Below are 22,125 nucleotides of genomic sequence, written 5' to 3'. Positions count from 1 at the left end.
TATAGCCATATTCTTCTAATAGAAATGTCCTCCTCTATCTCTCTTTGTGACTGTTGTTAATAATACATGCTTGTTTTCAATCGAGAAATCTGATATCTTCAATGTGTGAGTGAGTAATTTTTTTCTCCTTCCATTACTTCCTGTCTATTATTGTGATTCTGTGAACCTGACTCCTTTTCCCCTCTTTTTCTCTCTCATCAGTTATCTTCATCCTCCCCTCCTTGTATAACATGAAATAGGGCTGAGCTTTGAAGCCTCCCTTTGGCTCTTCATCTTTCTCTCTGGATATATTTTCTGCATCATCCCATTTTAATGTCTTTTCTATGCAAATTAAATCTATGTTGCTTGTAAAATATGAGTAAATATTTTTTTGAATTTAGAAAGCAAAACAATCATGAATGACATTCACTAGCTATTGTACAGACATATGTTAAGATGGGTTTTATGATTGGGTGCTGATTCGTAATATGCTTAATATTAATATCTATTAAGATGAATTTTATGATTGGGTGCTGATTAATATTTTAAATGGTCACTACAACAAAAATGGCCATTAATGATATTTTTAAGTGCTGCTATATATAGGCCATAAAAAATACCACAAAATTTTTTACTGACATTTTTATAGCATTTTCTTATGTGCCATTTTTTTGTATCCAATTTGTATCCATATCCGTTTACAATAAATATATAGATATGCTTAATATCCGATTTATATCTGTATCCATTTATAATAAATATGGATATACTTAATATTTCATTCATATCTGTATCCATTTAGAGCAAATATGGATGTTAATTTTGATATCTATTTCATATCTATATCCATATCTATTGAAAATATTGATATAAATATGGATATAGCACTATCTGATCCATAGCGATCCATTCTCAACCCTAATTTGGCTGGACTTAAAAATAGAATTTCATTATTTCTGCTGGCTGCATTATGCAATGGACTCTGGAATTCCTTGGTGCCTTGGTGCTGACCCTTCTTCTCTCTAAGCCTTAATACAACCCTTTCTCTAGGAGATCACCTGCCATTAATTGATGCACATGTTCTTGTCCTCTTTGTTTCTTGTACTGCTTATAATTAAAACTATACATTTTGTACCTACTTTCTTTTATTTTCCTTCTTTCTTTCTATTGTACATATTCTGCATTGAATAAATTTGGTGCCCTATGGAGCTCACTACTCCTAGGACTCCTTTTCATCAAAAAAACAAAAAAATAAAAAAAAAACAGAGAGAAGAAGAAGTAGGGATGGCAAAATTAACCCGACCCGATGGGTATACACCCTACCCGAACCCGGTCAAACCCGAAAAATAGGGTTTGACTGGGTTTGGGTTCGGGTTTGGGTAAAACCCGAAAACTATAGTACGGGTATGGGTAGGGTATGGGTAGTGCTATTTTCTACCCGAACCCGACCCGAACCTATGGATATGGATAATATCCGAACCCATATCCGAATATATATATATATACATATATACACATATCCGAATATATATATATATATACATATACATATATACACATATCCGAATATATATACATATACATATACATATACATATACACACACACATATATATATATATATATATATATATATATATATATATATATATATATATATACACACACACACATACACACACACACACACATATACACACACACATATATATGATCTCTCTCTTTCTCTCTCTCTCTCTATATATATATATATAATTATATATATGTATGTATGTATATGTATGCATGCATATATGTATGCATGTATGTATGTGTGTGTGTGTTAGAAGTGTGTATGTGCGTATGTATGTATGTATATATATATAATTGGTAATTCTATTTTTGATTGATAATATGTATAAAATTATTTTACTTTTTTTTTTGGTATAGAATGGATGGGTATGGGTTGGGTATGGGGCGGGTATGGATTGGGTATGGGGAAATGGGTTATCCACGGGTATCCCCGAACCTGTTGGGTATGGGGATGGGTATCTCTTTTCTTACCCGATTGGGTATCGGGTAGGGTTTGGGTATAGGATATTAAGTTCGGGTTTGGGGATGGGTAGTATACTACCCGACCCAAACCCTACCCATTGCCATCCCTAAGAAGAAGAAAGCCATCAAGTTTAATTTGCTAGATAAATTAACCAATGTTTAGCGGATGCACTTCTTGCATAAATGCAAGAGAGAGAGATCTTTTTCCTTTACGATGTTGAAAAGAGAAGCTACTTCAATCAACTAAAGTCAAGCCAAGGTGGTACAAATTAATGGAAGACAACAAGAAGCTACATGAGGCAATAGAAAGGATAAGATTTTGGTGGATCTGGAGACGTGTATAAGCATTCTTCCTTGATGGAAATCCAGCATTATTGGTGTGGTAAGTAGTATGCATGCACGTACTTCATGCCGAGTCCATTTCAAGAAATAGAAATTTAGCGACCACACTTAACTCATGCACGGTGCATATGATCATTTAATAAGCAAAATATATACTTTCGCAATCATGCAACTTGGGGGCACATTTTTGTCATATTCTCCCTACAACTATTCTAAGCGGAGTTCCCCAACAGAAGTGTCTCTCTCATAACGCCCGTCCAACGGCCCAACCGTTCTTTCTTTATTTTCATTTTTATTTATTTTTTATTTTTAGATTATTTTACTGGATTCTACCTCATAAGGTGGTATAAATTTTCAATCTTCACATACCTATTCGATTCCTACCATATTTTCCTCTCTTTTAAAGCTACCATCAGAAGACCTCACTCTCTATTTAACCATGAGATGCTTGATGTTTACTACCCAAAATCCAACATAAAGTCTTGTTCCCTTGATCTTAAGGCTCAACTCAGCTAACATGTACGAACATCTAGTTTAGTAAAAAAATTGATTCATGCATGCCTAGGAGTTCATAATGGCTCCAACATGTATTGCCCTTTATCATCATTTTCTTATACTACAATCACTTTCTCAGTTTGGTTAGCAAACAAATACGAAATGTTCTATAGCACTTAGAAATATAGCTTCCAAACGACAAATGACTTTTTGTTAAAAGTTTTATTATCAAAAACTCCTGAGATGACATGTCAGATGTGATACTAGCCTTCAGAATCCAATTTACAGATCGAATAAACCTGAGTCGGCCATCAGCTACACCTAACCTGTTAAACTAGATTCAGGCATAATTTGTGCTGAACAAGCTTCTAACATGGATCATGCCAAATTAAGCTTAGAATTTATTTAATATTCCAAGTCTGATTTTTATTAAAAAGACCGTATGAAAGGATGAAAGAGTTCTTCTAATAGATGATTTTAGATCTGATTTAACTCAAAATTTGGTGATGAATCTGGTGGTGTGTTCTTCAAATCTAATCAGTTTGGATCATTGATTTCCCTTCCTGTTTACTTGGGTTTTGCATACCCACTTGCTGAGATTTTATCGTTGCTTTGCTGAAATTCCACCCCATAGATGATGATGTTGATATATGGTGAACTCTAAGTTTACTAGAAATGCTGTGTGTAATCTAGTTATTTTTGGAAGTTTTACCTAAACCAGGTCCAGTGGCATTGATCCTCTATATATATTGAAGGGTTTCCATATTAAAACTCTCTCTCTCGTGGATCGTTAAATTATTTTTCAATCTAATCATTGGTTTCATGGCTTGATTGTTAGTACTCAGTTGTTATTATTTTGACAGTCTACTCAATTCAAATGAAAAGAAAAAAATATTTATCTTCATTGTGCATTGATAGTTCACAATTATTTTTTGGCAACAAGGGCCAGATACAAAAAGTTAGGGCTTTCTAGGGACAGTTGGGATTTTTACCAAGACCACCGTAGTAGAAGTGAGTTCCCAGATTACCGAAGTTGGTGGCATTACGCACATCATAGGAGTTGGGTGCTTCAGCGAAAGCGAAAACCCCTTGAGGATCTGCTGGAGTGAGGGCCTCGCCAAGTATCGTTAGTGTTATTGCAGAAGCTCGCTTTGCCATGACCTTCTTTTGCAAAATGCCCACTGCCCATCTCTGTGGAGGTGTGCTCACCATTTAAGTTGAAGTTTATGATCTCTGCTCCCCATAATACACCGGTGGCATGTGACAAATGACTGAATAGGGTAGAAGGCCAGTAGCCCAATGCCTTTTTCCCGTATTGAAACCACCAATACCCCGTTTGTGGCTCCTGACAAATGAAAACCATATAAATATTTATTATTACTTATAGGAGAAGACTGAAAATGTAATTAAATATAGCTGCTGTAATTTTGCTACATCGCGAGTTTGCGCGAGAAATAACAAAGATCAAGTGGTAGAGATCCTTGGTTCCATTTCTGAATTTTCGTATAAAAATCATGTGAATTTTGTTTTTACCTTAAAGACAGTTAGATCGATACCATATTGTGGACCACCATAGCTAGAAAATTAATGGGGTAGATGGAGGAACCAAGTGCTTTCTCGTTGTTGACTTGAATAAACCCGGAGCATTGCAGGTTGTGGCGGCCGGTTCGATTATAATTATCAGTCTGAAATTTTCATGGAAAAATATTAGAAGGATGTCCACGGTACCTCATTATTTTCATGTTAATGAACAGAAAACAAAAGAAAAGTTAAAAAAGAAAAGGCAATCCTATTATTCAAAAAAAAAAAAAAATCATGTAAGACAAGTAGGAGAACATGAGGGAAGAATAAATTAATAGAGTGAACTCGTCGAAGGGAAAACGAAGGAATATTTGCTAATTACAGTCCAGTAAATAAATAGTCTTGTTCTACTATCTCCAGACAGATTTGGATATACGTGATATTTTTTCATCCCAAAGAGTAACCAGCCAAAGTTAATGCATGAAGCTAGAGAGGAATTTCATAATTCCAGATAATTAACACTACTTTCAGTTTAGTTAAAATTAAAGCGATGACATACATGCCAACTAGCTTCGATGGTATTCTGATCTTCAAAAGGATCCGCAACAACCCAGAACTGAGTATTGCTGAACTCACTGAGCTCTTGGACATATGGGTTCCACACATCCATGAATACCGATGTCCCATAATACTTTTGTCCTTTCACGAAAGCATAGATATGCCGCAAAGAAAGTAACTAAGAGCCAATTCCAAAGCTACTCATTTTCATATATTTTCAAAAGTGCGTACCTCATGTACATAGCCATCCCTCATTATAGAATTGGAATTGGGGATTGCATTGGACCTCTTCTTCCCAAATCTTTCAATAGAGCTGGCCCTCAGCTCATCTTCCATTTTGGTCCTTCTAATAGGGATGATGTCCTCGGGGCACCTCTCATTTTGATAACAAAGCTGAGTTATGGAGCTAGTTATCTTCTTCGATGCCACCACGTTCTCATCATCTAAGTCAAATGGTTGGAAACTTGGCCTCATCTGAAGTTTTTGCAGAAAGTGGAGACAAAGTAAAGAAGCCACTTGGTAAAATCATTCAGCGTTTGAAAAGAAAAAAAAGTCTGCAGGAAAGAGAGTGGACCTGGATGGTGTGGTTTTTCGACAAAGGGTGATCAAAGGCAGGCTGTTGAAAGATATGGACGCAATCTATGATATCTCCATCAGGGCTCTTTTTTGTTCAAAGAACAAAACAAATTAACATTAAAACAAATAAAACCACAAATTAAGAATCATCAGAGTGAAGAATGATAAAAGTATAATAGAAGAGGAAGTTTATTAAAAACAAGATGGGATTGTACTGAATGAATGAAATGCAACAAAAATTTTATTATTCAAAAGTGACATGGAAGAAAATAAGAAGGAAACTTTTGAATTTTTCATAAGTAAACTTCACTTGCAAATTTCAGATGAAGAGAACCAATATGCAAAAGAAAATAGAAGTATTAATTTGAGAATAAAAAAAATATCTGCAAAGAAAAGCAAAATCTATGAAAAATTAGTCATGCCATACCAATAACAAAGAGCAAAATAGTAATGTTGTGGTCAAGAGTACTCCTGGCTTAGATGGATGGATTAGTCTCCGCTTCCACATGCATAAGGTATTATCTACTTTGACCTGGTCTACAGTCCGGGGGTTGTATGGACCGTTTTCGATCTCAGAATTTTGTCCTTCAAAAGGCATCTCATGGGGTAGAGAAGATCGAATTTCATATAAGCCGTACACCCCTTGACTCATAATCAATGTGGAACTAAAGCTATACTCCTCCCACAACAGTAGCCCCTCCAGTCAAAGGAGAGTATGTGTGGGTGGAGGTGAAGGCTCAGACCCTTCCTCTAGCACTAAATATTGCGGTCAAGAGTACTCCTAACTAGCTCAGATGGATGAGTTAGTCTCCACTCTCACGTGTGTGAAGTATTATCCGCTTTGACCTCTGGCTTGTAGCCTGAAGGCTGTATGGGCTATTTTGGGCCGCATGGTTTTGTCCTTTAAAAGGTACCTTATAGAGGAGAGAAAATTTCATTCCATATAAGTCATACTTTTTCTTGATTCACAACCAATATGGGACTAAAGCTACACTCTTCCCACAACAAATAACAAATTTGAATAAGAGAATAGCTCAAGGAATTTTAATGCCCAAAGAAGTACAAGGAACAATTTTTACTTTACAAATTAGATGGCAATTAGAGTTGGGTATTGGGCTGGGCCGCCAGGCCGCCCATGGGTCGGCCGACCCGGCATGAACTGGGCCATGCCTGGCATGGCCCAATTCTAGGGGCCAGGCTAGGCTAGGGGTTTGATGGCCCATGGCCCAGGCCCGGCATGGCCCTTCAAGGCCAATGGGCCAGGCATGACACGGCATGTGCCCAGACTCAGCATGGCCCAATGGGCCAGGCATGACACGGCATGTGCCCAGGCTCGGCATGGCCCGCGTGCCAACCCATATGGGCCGTGCCAAAGCACGGCCTATTTGGCATAGCATGTTTTTAAAATTTTTATTTTAAAAAATAATTTTTATAAAATAAAACAGGATAGGGGACAAATAAAAAAAAGATAGGAGATATTGAAATTTCTTTTGTTAAAGTAAAAATCACCTAGTAATGATGGAGGATTTGGCATAGACCCCTATCAATTTATTAATATAAATCAAAATTGTACAAAAGATGGAGGGGGGCTAGGCTTGACCTCTAGAATACAATGAGGGAGAAAGAAGAAAATAGAAGTGACTTACCTCAACAAATAAAAGATAAAAATATATAATTTTAAGAAATTAAGAATTAAAAATAAATCTTACTAATTGTCTATTGTGTTTGTGTCGTCCTCATCATCGGATCCAGTATTATATCCTTTTTTATCTTAAAGTCTCGCCTCCATATCCAGTCAAATTTTGAAGTAAAGCAGCATCTCAATTGTCTCGCCTGTCATCCTGCTTCTCTTTTCATCCAGAACGTGTCGACCTATATTAAAAACTGATTCTGATACTACTGTAGATATTGGCATAGCTAAAATATCACGTGCAATTGTAGACATAACAAGATATTGATTTTTTACTCTTTCACTAGGCCAATACATCAAAATTTTTTATTTGATTTTCATCTAATACAGAAGAAATTTTATTTCGTAACTAAAATTCTAATTCGTTGCTTAAAGATGAAGAAGATGTAGATGAAGAAGATGCATGCGAACGTCTCCTATATGCAAGGAATGAGAAAAAAGATGATGAAAGAGAGATACTAGAAGTGAGTTGTGAAGACGATGTGGACTGTTTAGATCCACGAATATTTTCATCATATAATGTAAAAATATCATAAAGTAGTTAAGTTATCTCAGCTTTAGATGCTTTAGAATCATGATTCATATATTTACTAATTTCATCAAGTAAAATATGTACACCACTTAATTTGATCTATAGATCAAATACAGTAGCTAAATTATGCATAGGATATACCATATCTCAATACTGATTCTATTTATTTTTTATTTAATAAATAATAGATATTAAAATATCATCATATCTATATTATGCAAATTGACCACAAATTATATATGCTTATTATAAAATTGTACAACAGATTGGAAAATAAACACCAGAAAGAGTATTTGTAGCATTACAAAAACTAACTAAAAAATCTTCTATTTTTTTTTCCAATCATTTTTAGTTAAAATAAAGCTCAATCCACGATCATTTATATATGCATTTAATAGATTTTGATATAGATATGTATCATGAATTATTGTATATATAGAGTTTTAATGGATAACTATATCAAGTTTAATTTTTTTTAAAATATGTATCATGGTCTAGATACAATTAGTTAAATTTTTTTATTCATGCTCTTGAAGCATGAATAAAAGATACTGAATTTTTAATTTTTATAATTATATCTTGAGCCATGCTCATTCCAGCTTGAATAGAAACATTCAAAATATGACATGCATATCTCATATGAAATAAATTTTTATTAAGAATGGGATAAAAAGAATCTTTCAATAATTAGACAGGTATATTATTATTAGATACATTATCAAATATAATAGATATAATTTTGTTACTAATACCATATATAGCTATAGTTTGATAAATAGTATTGAAAATTTGTTGGTCAGAATGGAGATAATCAAAAGAATAAAAAGCAAAAATATGTTTATTAAATTGTCAATCATTATCTATATAACGAGCAATGACAAAAATAAAAGATATCATAAAAATTTTGAATATTAGCAATGGTATTAGCGACGGAAAACAAAATCAATGCTAATAATGATCTTTAACCCCCAAAAAAATGATCCAAAAAAATTAGTCGTCACTAATACTATTAGCGACGGAACACTGACTATTAGTGATGGAAAAAATCATTGCTAATAAATTTAAAATTTAAAAAAATTGATTATAATTTTAATTAAATTAATTAATTATCGACTGCTATTAGTGATAAAAAGATCACTAATAATTTTGAAAAAAATTATTTAAAAAATTATGAAAAAAATATTTTTTCTGATAAAAGTATTAGCGACGATGATTAATTTTTAGCGACTGTAAGTTACCATCGCTAATATCTTTACCGATGGCATTAGAGACAGCGATGTACCGTCGCTAATAGTCTGCCAAATATAGCCCCCCTCCGGCCAGTAGAAAAAATAAAATTTTCTCTCCCTCGCCTCTTCCCCTTCCCTTCCCATGATTCCCCCCTCGCGGAAAGGATATAGTGATTGATGCAATCGGTGCATAGATTGCTTCTCTTAAGATAGATAGGTCTCGAGTCTATAGTGTGAGGATATTGGAGCAAGAGTACATATATTTATTAGAGAATAAAGGTATCGAGTGTGATCATTACGAGAAATTACTTGGATGGCTATCCACTCGTCAGTGACTTACTTGATGCTATAGTAATATGACTAGCTCTCAGACCTGAGGTGCCTCGACTGTTCACAGTGAAACCACTATAGTTTGATTGCACATACACTCGATTTTTAGTCATATGGATTCCTGTACTATATGTTAGCTGCAGTAAGTTCATTGTAGGAATAGGTACGCATCAAGATAGAATCTATCATTTTTGATAGATAAGGAAGATGTTCCTATATAATTTATGAGATTGAGTTTAGAAAACCTTGATCAGGATAGTGTGAATAGTAGAAAAGAGTTTTCACATACTTTATAGTAGGAACTCAAGTCAAGTAAATCTAACATATGACAAACGTTGTGGTTTGACAAGTAATCCATAACCTCCATCTAGATGGGACCCAAGATAGAAGGACTGTATCATATGATAACTGTACCTAGAGATTCATTCTATTCTATTTTGCTGGCCTGCCACTATATGCTGCTAGATGTCACTAGTAGATTGTGGGTCTATAAAGAATCAGATAGATGATCAAATGATTATTGATTGGGAAAGAATTGAAAGGAGTTTCAATGATGTTGTGATGAAGATCACAACATGCCTCACTATCAGACAGAATATAACCTATGAGGTTATACGTATAAGGAGTTTGAGATTGATCAGATGGTTAGAATCCAAATTATCAATGTGATTAATAATTGGATTAATTTGAAATTGTTACAAATAGCAAGGATTTAATTTTTAAAAGTTAGCAAGTTCAAGGAGCACTAATGTGCAAATATTGCATGTCTTAATTTAATTAGATCAAATTAATTTTAGCTGAATTCAAGTTGAACCAAATATGGATTTGGGTTCAATTGAACATGGGTCAAGGTTTAGATCAATTTATGCTTAGGTCACATGTACCCAAATGAGTTTGGATGTATCAGGTGTGTGACATCTGAGTCTAGTCTAAATAATCAATTTTGATTTGGTCTTGGACCAATCAATAGAGCCCATGCCCTAGGGTTTCTTAAATAAAACCCTAAGCACCACATGAGAGAGCAAATGGGGAAACTTTGGTGTGCCACCTTTAGGATTTTTTGAAACCCTAGCCGCCCAAGCAAAAATAAAAATTTTTTGGCTAATTTAGAGGGGGCGACAGTAGTGGGATTCCATTTCCAAGAGTCCAAGCCGTCAGGGACTCTTTCAAGGAGATTAATTTTCATGAAAGCTTGGGGCGCCACTTAAGGTTTTGAACCTATACATTAGTGGCCAATCCCCAAGGGAATTGAAAGTAGTTCCCACACCCCAAGTTCTCTTTCCCAAGCCTTAAGGCTGCCGCCTCTCTCTCTCTTCCTTCTCCTCCATGCTCCAAAGCCTCTCTCTCTTCTTGGTTGTATTAAAATCAGATTTCAGCAAGAAGGTTTTGAAGAGGCTCTTATCCTACTTCCATTCTCAAGGTGTTGAGAATAATCATCCATTAAGCAATGGTTCTGCAATAAAGCTAGTATCCCAATGAATCAAAAAAGGTTGCTGATCTATCTCTAACTGTATGTAGATACTCATAGAGGTTAGACACTTACATGGTTACAAGGAAAGGAACAAATCCACGATCATTAGTTGTGGAGTTCATCAACCCGTGCAAAGATATAAAGAAAAATCTATTTTTCTTTTAATACTTATTGATTTTTTTCTTATGTATATTGGGATATTGTTGTTGGTTTTCTTTTTCACATGAAGAGATAGGTAGTTAATCTTTTTTTCTACTGTGCATGATGAATAGATTAGATCTATTTCTTTTCTACCAATTTTATTAGATTAATATGATTAATTAAAATATGTAAAGATTTATTTTAATTAATGTAATTAACTAAAATACATGTGATAAACCTAAAAAATCTTTCACCTTTTAGGTTAGCCCCCGCTTCTTAGCCACCAAGATCTTCAGCCCATGGGCAAGGAGTGTCATTGGGCCATTGAGTTGTGGATCTACACACAAAGGATAAGAGAACTCGTCGGATTGGCTTTGGCTAGACCTTCCGATTGTTAAGTCAAGTTAAGATTTGGAGTAAAAAAATAATAGATGATTGGACTTGCGTTATCCAGTTTTAGTTGGTTTGTCTCTAGTTGGCCTTCATTGGTTAGCATTCTTAAATTACTTTTCTTTTCCTTTTGGGAGCTCGGCTTTGAAAGGTTGGTCTTTTGGAGTTTGGCTTTCAGAAGCTCACTTCTTAGGGGAGGGGGGTGTTGATTGTTGGTGGTTGATTTTTGGACAGTCCCCATTGGGAGCTCTTGGCATCGAGCTTCACTCCAACCTTGGTCCTTCATCTCAGCTGTCAGCCTTTTAGTTTGTTCGGACTTATCTTCTGATGACTTTGACCTTCTGGTGATGTTGATCTTTTGAGGTTGACCTTCTGATGACCTAAGCCTTGGGCTGTTTTTACCTCAACTTGGTGCTCACCTCATCTTTGGGGTTGATCTTCACTATGGCCTTGGTTTGATTTTTGCTTTAGCTTAGGTGCCCAAGGATATGTTATTCTATAAGAAAAAAATAGAATAGTGGATGGAGTTTGAGAGCCTCTTAGCATGAGATTTGAATTTTGTTTGAGAGCTTTTGGATTTTGCTTGATTCTTTCTTGTTATTTGCCTAGGCTTGGACTTTATTTTTACCCCAGCCTGATCTTATTTTTGCTTTGGTTTTATCTTATTCTGTACCTTGGTTCAGTCTTATTTTGGTCTTTGATTTTAACTACAGATTGGCCTTGATTTGAACTTCAGATTGGTCTTGATTTTGACTTCGAATCAGTCTAATTTTGACTTCAGATTAGTCTGATTCTGGATTTTGAATTGGCCTAAATCTGACTTCAAATTAGCTTGGTTTTGGGTTTTAGCCTTCATTTTGACTTTGGATTGATCTGGATCTAGCTTGGAATTAGTCTTCATTTTAACTTTGGATGAGCTTGGATCTAAGCTTCTGATTGCCTTCATTTTGGCTTCGAATTGGTCTGGATCCGGACTTCTAATTGCCTTCATTTTGACTTCAGATTGGCCTAGTTTTGGGTTTCGGATTGACATGAATCTGACTTTGGATTGGCCTGGATCTGGGCTTTGGATTACCTTCATTTTGACTTCGGATTGGCCTAGATCTGGGCTTCGATTGTGTTCATTTTGATTTTGGATTGCCTTTTATTTTGGCTTCGGATTGCCTTCATTTGGCTTCGGATTGGCCTTCATTTTGACTTCGGATTACTTTCATTTTGACTTCAGATTGGCCTTCATTTTGGTTTTGGCTTGGCCTTCATTTTAGCTTCGAATTGCCTTCATTTTGACTTCGGATTGGCCTTCATTTTGGCTTTGGATTGGTCTGGATCCAAGCTTTGGATTAGCCTCATTTTGACTTCGAATTGGCTTGATTCTGAGCTTTGGATTGGCCTCATTTTGACTTCGAATTGGCTTAACTTGGGCTTCAGACTAGCTTTATTTTGACTTTGGCTTGGCCTAATTTGGGCTTCGGACTAGCCTCATTTTGACTTTGGATTGGTCTGGCCTGGGCTTCAGTTCGGCCTTTATTTTGACTTTGGATTGGCTTGAGGCCTATGGACCTACAAAAAAGAAAGAAAATAAAATAATAAATAAGGACTTGTGAGCCTCTTATTATGGGAGCTTTGAGCTATGGGAGTCTTTTTCTCTTAGGGCCTATTCTCTTAGAATGTCCTTGATTCTATTCCAATAGATGAGAAAGTATGGATCTTACCCAATTTAGAAACGTAATTCAAGAGATTTTCGTAATCTCCTTCCTTGTTTGGATTTCATCAGAAATTCAAATTTTAAAATAAGAAGGCATGGATCCATCATAAGCAAGGTATTTTTGTAATCTCCTTCGTTATTTGGATGCCGGATCTCTCTCCTTATTTGGATGATGTGATCTTTTTCTTCCTTTGGATCTCGTCAAGAATTTAAACTTAGAAATAAAGAGGTGCAGATCCATCATGATTCGAAAATCAAAGAATTTCTATAACCTTCTTATTTGGATGTTGTGACCTCCTTCCTCATTTGGAGCACCCCAATTTTGAGTCCGATTAGGATAGCTCGAGGGGATATTAACCTATATGATTTGATTGAATATGATTGACGTCTAGCCGATTTGAAGGTAGTTAGATCTGACTGATGTCGGCTGATCTATAGATGGTTGATCATGGTCTATGTCTAGCTGATCTACGGATAATCAGATCCGATCGATGTTGGAGTAGTGTGATGAAGCTCTTCTCATTGAATGCTCACTCCTTCCTGTAAACGAGCCTGGCCCCTTCCTCTAGCACCAATTTATTGTGGCAAAAATTCATCTTGAGGTTGGATTGGCTGAAGCTTGGTAGATACTATAGGTCGATGATGGTAGGGTGGTAGGGGCAGGACCTGCAAGACAAGCCTCCAATCGAAGTTGGCTCTGGTGGGGACCCTCTGACGCTCAAGTCAGATATCTGAAGAATAGATGAAAAGGGGTGAGCGGTTTGGGAGAGAGATTTTTCATACCTTGGGGATCTCCTATGGGTCTTTATTTATAGGTGAAGCTAAAGAACTGTGAGAGTGAAAGAGAATCAAATAGTTAGCCTTATTTTATCTGACAAGATTCACCTATTGTCTTTTGCTTTATCGAGAGAAATATATTTGTTATCTCTTGTCTCATTGGGAAAGCTGGCTCAAATGATTAGCTTTGACTTATCGAACGAGATATACATGCCATTATCTTCTTTATCTGCTCTATGGCCAGTTGTCATATCGTGGTCATTTGAATTTGAAAAGAGGTACATAATTTTCAAATCAGGTCGGGCCTAACAAGGGGATCTCGGATCGGCCAACGGTATGGTTGGTAGAGGTGTCTCTTTGGTGCTGGAAACTAGGATCAACGGTCGAAGGCGGGATCGATGGCTGAAGTCAATAGGCTGATATTAGCACTCAAGGTGGTTCTGTCGGAAGATGGGTTTGGTAAGGTCCCAACTTGTTTGGATTTTTCACTTGCCTCATGTCTTCGGCTAGTATGAAATCATCCCCAATATAAATCCGTCTACTCCCGAATTCGAGTCAGAATTAGATCGGACAAAAGGAGTACTTCAGGATTGCCGAAGACATGCTAAGAGCTTCTTTCTAGCCGAGGTGATGTGTCTGTAGCTTTTGGTGAGATGAAAGGTCGCATCATCCCAGTGTTTACAACTTCTTAGTCATTGAGGAAAGGAGGGAGGAGAGAAGGAAAAGGGAAAGGGAGGAAGAGGAGGAGGAGGGAATGGGGAACATAACGTCATTGATGGCGGCGAAATTCGCATTCTTTCCCTTGGAGCCAGCAATGCATGAGGTGGTGGTGGGAGGGAGGATTATAAATCGAATATTTATTTTCATTGTCATTGATTGTTCACCATTATGTTTTCACTAATATTCTTTCACAAACCAACAAGCCAAATAATTAAGGCCTTCTATGGACAACTGGGATTGCTACCAGGACCCCCATAGTAGATGTAATTATTTGCATAGCGCACATGATAGCAGCTGGGGTTTGTAGTGATAGTCTTAGTTCCCTGAGGAGGAGCTCGAAGATCGTTGAACTGATCAACTATTTGAATGTTTTTGAAGTAGCTCGCCTTGCCAAAACCTTGTTCTGGGACATGGCCACTGCCCATCATTGTGGAGGGGTACTGACCACCCCCTACTTGTCGGTTGGCAACCTGCCCTCCCCATTCTATCAAGGAGGCACTATCGGACAAGTCGTGGAACAAGGAAGAAGGCCAGTAGCCCAATGGAGACAGATTCCCAAACTGCAACCACCAATTCCCAGTTTTTGGATCCTGCTCAACCATATGAATATTCATTACTATTAATAGATGAAAAGTAAAAAGGTATTTATGTAGTTTTTCTACACCGGGAGTTCACGAGTTAGAAGGAGAAATAAAAATCATCTGAAGCTTTGTTTTTACCTTCGAAATAAGTAAAGTGATCTCATATTGGCGTCCACCATAGCTAGAAATAGGGCTAATATCGGAACCCAATGCTATGTCGTTGTTGACTTGAATGAACCCAGAGCAGAGTAGGTTGTAGCAGCCTGTTGATGTGTAACCATCGATCTGGAATTTTTAGGGCAAAATGTAAGAAGCCACGCAATTTTTATAATCTTTGCCCTAAACCATTTATCGAAATAAATAATGTCTATGGCACCTCATGTTTTTCATACAATTGACCAGAAAAGAACCAAAAAACTCGAAACAATGAACAATGCAATTCACTTGTATTTGATGAAATAAATTTATTAAAAATGCTCATGGAAGTCAAGGTAGGAGCACATGAGGAAAGAAGAAGCTAATAAAAACAGCACATAGAGGACCAAAAAAAAAAAAGAAGAAGGGATATTAACTTACAGTCCAGGAAGTAAATAGCCTTGTTTTATTATCTCCATACAGGCCTGGATGAACCTGATTTTTTTTTCCACACCAAAGTGTTACCAGCTGAAGTTAGTTAATGCATTGAAGAGAGGACTTTCAGAATTTCACATAACTAAAACTACTTTCTATTTGTTTGAAATTGAAACGATAGCATACATGCCAGCCAGCTTCGACGGCATTGAATTGGTCGAAAGGACCCGCCATAACCCAAAGCGCACTTGCACTGAAATCATGTGGCCGCGCCACCGTCGGGTTCCACACATTTATGATTGCCTTTGCTCCATAGTACTCGCCCGTTGCATAAACAACCGCAAACTACACGAGAAAACCCAATGGCAAACACAAATGAGAAAGGTGAAGGAGAAGTGGAAAAGTAAGGGATGCTTTGTCTCTAAGCTACTCCTTTTCATATGTTTTCAAAACTATATACCTCCTCTGCATCTGCGGAAGTGGCATTTGGGATTGTCCCGTGCCTCTTCTTTCCATGTCTTTCGATAGAGCTGACACTCAGCAGCTCGTCTTTCTTGGTCCTCCTAATAGGGATGGTGTCCTCGGGGCACCTCCCATTTTGATGCCAATGCTGAGGTATGGAGCTACCTTCCATCTTTGATGCTACCTCATTCTCATCATATAGACCTGATGGGAGGATACTTGGCCTCATCTGAAGATGTAAACATTAAGTGGTAGGCGAAGAATTTGAAAAGCAGAGGTAACTGAGGAGGAAAGAGAGCACACCTGGATAGTATGGTTTTCGAGCAAAGGATGATCAAAGGCTGGCTGATGATAGATATGGACACAGTCTATGATATCCCCATCCGGGCTCTTTTTAAAAGAAAAACAAACATTAGAACAAATGAATCCACAAATCTAGCAGCATTACACTGAAAAATGCCAAAAATAAGTACAATAAAAGAGGAAGAATATAGTAGAAACTACATGATTGTACTGAATGAACGAAGAGAGTAACATTTTTATTTTTAAAAAGCGCCAGAGTAAAATGCTAAAAACTTGGAAAAAAAGCACAGCCTAAGAATTTTTAATGCCCAAATTAGGACAAAGGAATAATTTTAACTCTATAAATTAGATGGTAATACTGCACGTAAATAATAAATAGCAATTTTTTTTTAAAAAAATGCCATAGATTTCTTGTTTCATACAAGCATTATACAAAAATGTTTTCTTGCTACCGTGCTTCCAAAAACAGTATGTATAATATATATATATATATATTTTACCATTTCTTGTACATAGAATGATCCAGATTTTTCTCAGCTACCATTTCTTGTTTTATACAAGCATTGTACAAAAATTCTTTTTAAAACATTAGTACTATATTAAATAATCTAAAAAAATTCTAAACCAAATCAAGGTTCTTTTTTAAATAAATACTTTGTAAAATAGATTTCTATTTGAAACTAGTTCAGAAAAATTATTGAAAACTCTATCAAAATGAACCCAAAAAAAAAAAAAAATGACCCCAAGAAACCAAGAAAAAATCAAAAAAGGAATAAATGAAAGAATTATTGGATGGCAGACCTTTATGCTCTTGATGGTAGATTTATTCAATCGCTTCAGGTACTGTTGAACCCTCAATTGCTGCATCGTGGCCTGTGCCTTGGTCTCAATACACCATAAGGAGATGATCACGAGCAATAACGCCACCAAATCATAGCTCATGCTAATATATACCTTCATGGTGCCCTTCTTTCAACCACTTTTTAGTAAAAATAAGACAAATATATCATCCAATATATAAAACAAAGTTTCTTCTCTCTATTGTTGTTTATATATCCAAGTATATCTTATGTTAATTAAGAGTATCTTATATATTACCATTTATTCGAAAAGATATTAATTCTGAGGCTTATCTAATCATCAAATTAATATTACATTAATTATTTTCTTTTCTTCCCCTAGATAATTAAAGTTTAGATGTCTTTCCCTTTGCACACAATCTAAATCGAAGAGACAATCATATGAATTTTTGTCCAACACTACTTGCCAATGATTTTCAATAATCTATTAGCTGTGGTGTTTTCTTTATATATATATATGTTATGCAGCAATTAAGATTCTTCTTGAAATAAATAAATATTTTTAAAATAGATTTTTAGTGCAGACTAATTCAAAAAATCTATCAAAAACTCTTTGGAATGAACAAAAAATATATTTGGGCCCTAGAAAGCCAAATGAACAAAAAATATATTTGGGCCCTAGAAAGCTAAAAAGAACAAAGGAAACAATAAATGAGAGAATAGTAAGATAGAAAAACCGGATGCTCTTGACAGAGCTTATTCAATCGCTTAGGAGCAGTTGTACCTACAATTACTGCATCATGGCCTGCATCATAGTCTCAGTGCACCATAAGAAAATCATCATCGGTAATAGCACCACCAAATCATGGCTCATGCTAACACATGCCTTCATGATCCCCTTCTTTGAGCCCCTTTTCGGTGAAAATAAAACCAATCCATGTATAAATCAAAATTTCTTCTCTCATTGCCATTTATATGTCGAAGTATGTCTTACATAATCAAAAGAACCTTATATTACCATTTACCTAAAAGGATATGGATTCTCAGGCATATCTTATCATCATGCATTAATTATTTTCCTCAAATAATAAAAATTTAGATCTCTTTCTCTTAGCACACAATCAAAGGAAATAATCATATAAGTTTTCCGTTACATGGATGGGGAAGATACTAAAAGATATCAGAGTGATCACAAAGAATATAGATTATAGACGAAAATTTTTTTTTGAATGTTCAATCAGCCTGTGGTTCTCAACAAATTTGTTGGGGAAGAGCAACGATAACCCCAGGAGAAAAAGTACAATATGCAGAAGTGTAAATATGCAAGTGAGTTACTTTTGGCAACACAACTTCAATCATTGCATTGTTTAGTGCAAACATAGGTTAGGGATCCTATGGTATGAGAAGGTTAAAATAATTTGATTAGAGGATAGAACTTTCAGTTTAAATCTATCATTTAGCACGCAAAAAGCGTTATCGTTTCATGTGGCTTTCTATATTTTCAGATCCAAAAGCAATGATCAACTATATCAGTACTGTTCTGTATCAATAAGAAAGATAAAAATGATAGATTAGTTTCTTTTTACCATAAGACTCAGAACTCCTGTCTCACAAAATTCACATTAACATATGAAGTACCTCAGGCATATTACTAATACTAGATTCAACCCATGTCATTTCTTTAAGTCAGTGTAACTTCTCATTTATTTCCATTCTTTTCTTCTTCGAAGTCAGTTTATTACTGTGACTCCCAGGAATCTTTATGTACAAGAAATCCACTACATTGTTTGTGAAGAAAGGGTATGTGACATCGATGGTGAGATTTCTGCGGTAATGTCTGGTTGTAGGATGCGAATAAGCAAATGAAAAAGTAGAGAAGAAATGAAAAGACAGCAATGTGAAACAACAAAAATTATTCCAATAACATCTTCCCCTGCATGAATAAAAAAAAAAAGGAACCTTCAAATTTGTCATCAAGAAAACCTTCAATGGCAAAAGGAATTTGATTTGATGTAGCTGGGACAACTACTGAGAGGACTAATAGAGGGTAAAGATAAATTCAACACAAGAGCAAGCCAACTACTTATATTAAATCTTATGTTGAGAAAGGGAGGATCCTAATGTCTGGGTTCTCTATCATGACTGTTTTGGCTAGAAGAGCAGTTGGGTGAACCATGGAGACCGAGAGAAAATCAACAGGAGAAAGTTGTGAGAGTTTTAATTTTTCTTGCTGAGTGTGTAAGAAGCCTAGTTGGGCCTCATGGAAATTCGACCCTCAGAATGTATAACTTATTTCTGGAGAGAATTTAGATGCACTGAACTGGTATACAACAATAAGACTCTTTGCTAAGATGATTTAAATAGAGACGAATAGAACCAACAGATAATAGGGAAGGAAATAGAATGGAAAATTTTTGCCATAATATGCACAAGCTCAGGAAACATAGCTTAGAACAAAAATTATATTAACCTAGCTAGTATTACTTTCAGACATCGGTCTATTAATTAGTGAAGATGAGCATGATGCTCAATGAGTAATTTGGCTTATTAGATGATAGTCTTGAGTCAAAGTCTTCCTGGTTGTCTTTTTGTACCATGATGATAGTCTTGAGTTAAAGTCTTCTTGATTGTCTTTTCGCACCATGATGATAGTCTTGAGTCATAATGGTCGATGTAGAATTGGTTTATTAGATGATACTCTTAAGTCCAAATCTTCCTGATTGTCTTTTTGCACCATGACTCTGTACATGCCAAATTCATTGAATAAGAAAATATGCACTGCATCTAATCTTCCAGGAAGATCTTTGTTTGCATATGGTTGTTTCAGTTGACTTGAGTAGAGAGCGAAAATGATCATAAAATTAATGAAAACAGAAGTTATTGGTTCTGAAGGAGAGGAGAGCATATGACACAAAAATTTCTATCTAAATTTTTTATGTTACATGGATGGGGAAGACACTAAAAGATATCATAGTGATCACAGAGAATATAGATTATAGACCAAAAATTATTTTTGAATATTCAATCAGCCCGTGGTTGTCAACAAATTTGTTAGGGAAGAGCAACGATAACCCCAGGAGAAAAAGTACAATATGCGTACAAGTGTAAATATGCAAGTGAGTTACTTTTGGCAACACAACTTTGATCATTGCATTATTTGGTGCAAACACAGGTTAGGGATCCTATGGTATGAGAAGGTTAAAAGAATTTGATTAGAAGATAGAACTTTCCATTTAAATCTATCATTTAGCATGCAAAAAGCGTTATCGTTTCTTGTGGCTTTCTATATTTTCAGATCCAAAAGCAATAATCAAGTGTATCAGTACTGTTCTGTATTAATAAGAAAGATAAAAATGATAAATTAGTTTCTTTTTACCATAAGATTCAGAACTCCTGTCTCACAAAATTCACATTAACATATGAAGTACTTCAGGCATATTACTAATACTAGATTCAGTCCATGTCCTTTCTTTAAGTCATGAATGTCAAATTATAAAAGATAGATGTGAAACAACAGAAATTATTCCAATAACATTTTCCACTGCGTGAAGGGAAAAAAGGAACCTTCAAATGTATCTTCAAGAAAACCATTTGTCCGATTGAAGTCAGAGGGAAAATCAGGGAAGTTTCCATTTAGTTGAGAAAAGGTCAGCTTTGCAGCCAAACAAAAAAAGAAAAAAAGAAAAAGAACAAAATGTGAGCTCGCCACCAGAATTTGAAACTATCTTGGGCCAAATGAAGGGAGCCCAACCGCGTGTTTCCCCACAGGAGCGATTCTTTGTGCACCACGCGCGGTGCAGAATTTCTGCACCGTGCGCGGTGATGAGTTGGGGGGTGGGGTGGGGTCGTCTCCACACCAATCACCGCATACGGTGCAGCTGCGCACGGTGCAATAAGAATTTTGCTTCCCATAAGTTACCGAATTGCCCTCCTAATTGATTTGAGCCTGGAGTTTGCCTTATCCTTGGAAAGGGACCCTCCTTTCATTTCTAGGCATTCCTTCTTACGGGGACAAAGAATACCCTCAAAATAAGAGAAGAAGAAAAAAAAAAAAAAAAAGAGAGAACTGTTCCAGCAATAAATAAGAGAATTCAGCTGATAAGATGGCACGACCAGTCTAAGAGGAGTTCCCCAGCAATGGTGTCTGTCTCACAACGTCCATCCGGTAGACAAACTGATTTTTAAAGATACTTTACCCCGTTAATGGAATGCACGAGAGTTGTACGATTTAAATCTCCACCATCTTACCATGGGCGTAAGCTCAGAAGGTAATGTGGAATCCTATATTAAGTCGACGTTACCAATAAAGCTCTTCATTTTGGAAGTCATACTATAACTCGAAGAGACAAGAAGCACAACGTACTCGGTATAATATATACGCCTTTTGCTCTGATCGCTTGGATGCGTCCCAAACAATTAGTCGAATTGCAGCCGTGGTCTCATGATCTGCGATGTAGTTGTCATGCGAAGCTCATTTGTTCATAATCATGTGGTTAATACGTATGGTGACAAATTAGTGTCACCATGAAGCCATCAAGTTGGGCAATGGTCTGAATGTTCCTTTTGGAAGGACAAATGGGTGGCTGATCTCCCCCCTAAAGTTTCATTTCCTAATCTTTATCGCTGTTGCCGCTGGAAATCGGGGTTAGTTTCTCGATTGTTTCCTAATCCCAGTAATGAATCTTGGATTTTCAGACGTCCCTCCCTTCTGTCCATTGAAGCTAGGTGTCATAGCCCAAACCCAAGCCCAATCCAGCAAGACCCAAGCCTAGGAAAAAAAAAAAATAGAGAAAAAATCGGGAAGAAGACTCTCGATAGGAGTCTTCTTCTCCGGCGAGACCCGGGCAATTTGGGAGTCTTAGGACCTCTCGAAGTCCTAGGGCCCTCTATAAGAAGACCCCCCCTTTCCCTAGAAACCC

The 22,125-nt window shown here is 36.2% G+C and overlaps 2 protein-coding genes across 2 annotated transcripts; both read right to left on the bottom strand.

Moving 5' to 3' along the window:
- Positions 1 to 3,919: 3,919 nt before the first annotated feature.
- On the bottom strand, positions 3,920 to 6,845 carry LOC105046485 (protein neprosin-like). Its single transcript, XM_073260135.1, has 5 exons — positions 6,666 to 6,845; positions 5,504 to 5,590; positions 5,161 to 5,403; positions 4,931 to 5,107; positions 3,920 to 4,195 (listed from the first exon to the last, which is right to left on the bottom strand). The coding sequence occupies exons 1-5, from the start codon at positions 6,843 to 6,845 to the stop codon at positions 3,920 to 3,922; spliced, it is 963 nt and encodes a 320-aa protein (XP_073116236.1).
- Positions 6,846 to 14,711: 7,866 nt separating this feature from the next.
- Positions 14,712 to 17,387, bottom strand: LOC105046466 (protein neprosin-like). The gene is made up of 7 exons (XM_010925062.2): positions 17,208 to 17,387; positions 16,407 to 16,493; positions 16,102 to 16,332; positions 15,828 to 15,986; positions 15,648 to 15,701; positions 15,210 to 15,356; positions 14,712 to 15,080 (listed from the first exon to the last, which is right to left on the bottom strand). The coding sequence occupies exons 1-7, from the start codon at positions 17,364 to 17,366 to the stop codon at positions 14,712 to 14,714; spliced, it is 1,206 nt and encodes a 401-aa protein (XP_010923364.1). The 5' UTR covers positions 17,367 to 17,387.
- Positions 17,388 to 22,125: the final 4,738 nt, after the last annotated feature.

The sequence above is a fragment of the Elaeis guineensis genome, chromosome 6 (assembly GCF_000442705.2).
Source record: "Elaeis guineensis isolate ETL-2024a chromosome 6, EG11, whole genome shotgun sequence".
In the NCBI taxonomy this organism is placed as follows: domain Eukaryota; kingdom Viridiplantae; phylum Streptophyta; class Magnoliopsida; order Arecales; family Arecaceae; genus Elaeis; species Elaeis guineensis.
The sequence above is the reverse complement of the archived record's forward strand: the minus strand, read 5'-3'. Positions and strand labels throughout refer to the sequence as shown.

What these genes read in the sequence shown, in the direction of transcription:
- LOC105046485 (XM_073260135.1), bottom strand. Translation starts at nt 6,845, where the DNA reads ATGCCGAGCCTGGGCACATGCCGTGTCATGCCTGGCCCATTGGGCCAT. An exon ending in GCCATGCCAGGCATGGCCCA is followed by an intron (nt 5,591 to 6,665) that starts GTTCATGCCGGG and finishes TGAACAAAAAAG; the next exon opens with AGCCCTGATGGAGATATCAT. An exon ending in CGAAAAACCACACCATCCAG is followed by an intron (nt 5,404 to 5,503) that starts GTCCACTCTCTT and finishes CAAAAACTTCAG; the next exon opens with ATGAGGCCAAGTTTCCAACC.
- LOC105046466 (XM_010925062.2), bottom strand. Translation starts at nt 17,366, where the DNA reads ATGAAGGTATATATTAGCATGAGCTATGATTTGGTGGCGTTATTGCTC. An exon ending in TCGAAAACCATACTATCCAG is followed by an intron (nt 16,333 to 16,406) that starts GTGTGCTCTCTT and finishes TTACATCTTCAG; the next exon opens with ATGAGGCCAAGTATCCTCCC. An exon ending in CTTCCGCAGATGCAGAGGAG is followed by an intron (nt 15,987 to 16,101) that starts GTATATAGTTTT and finishes TTTCTCGTGTAG; the next exon opens with TTTGCGGTTGTTTATGCAAC.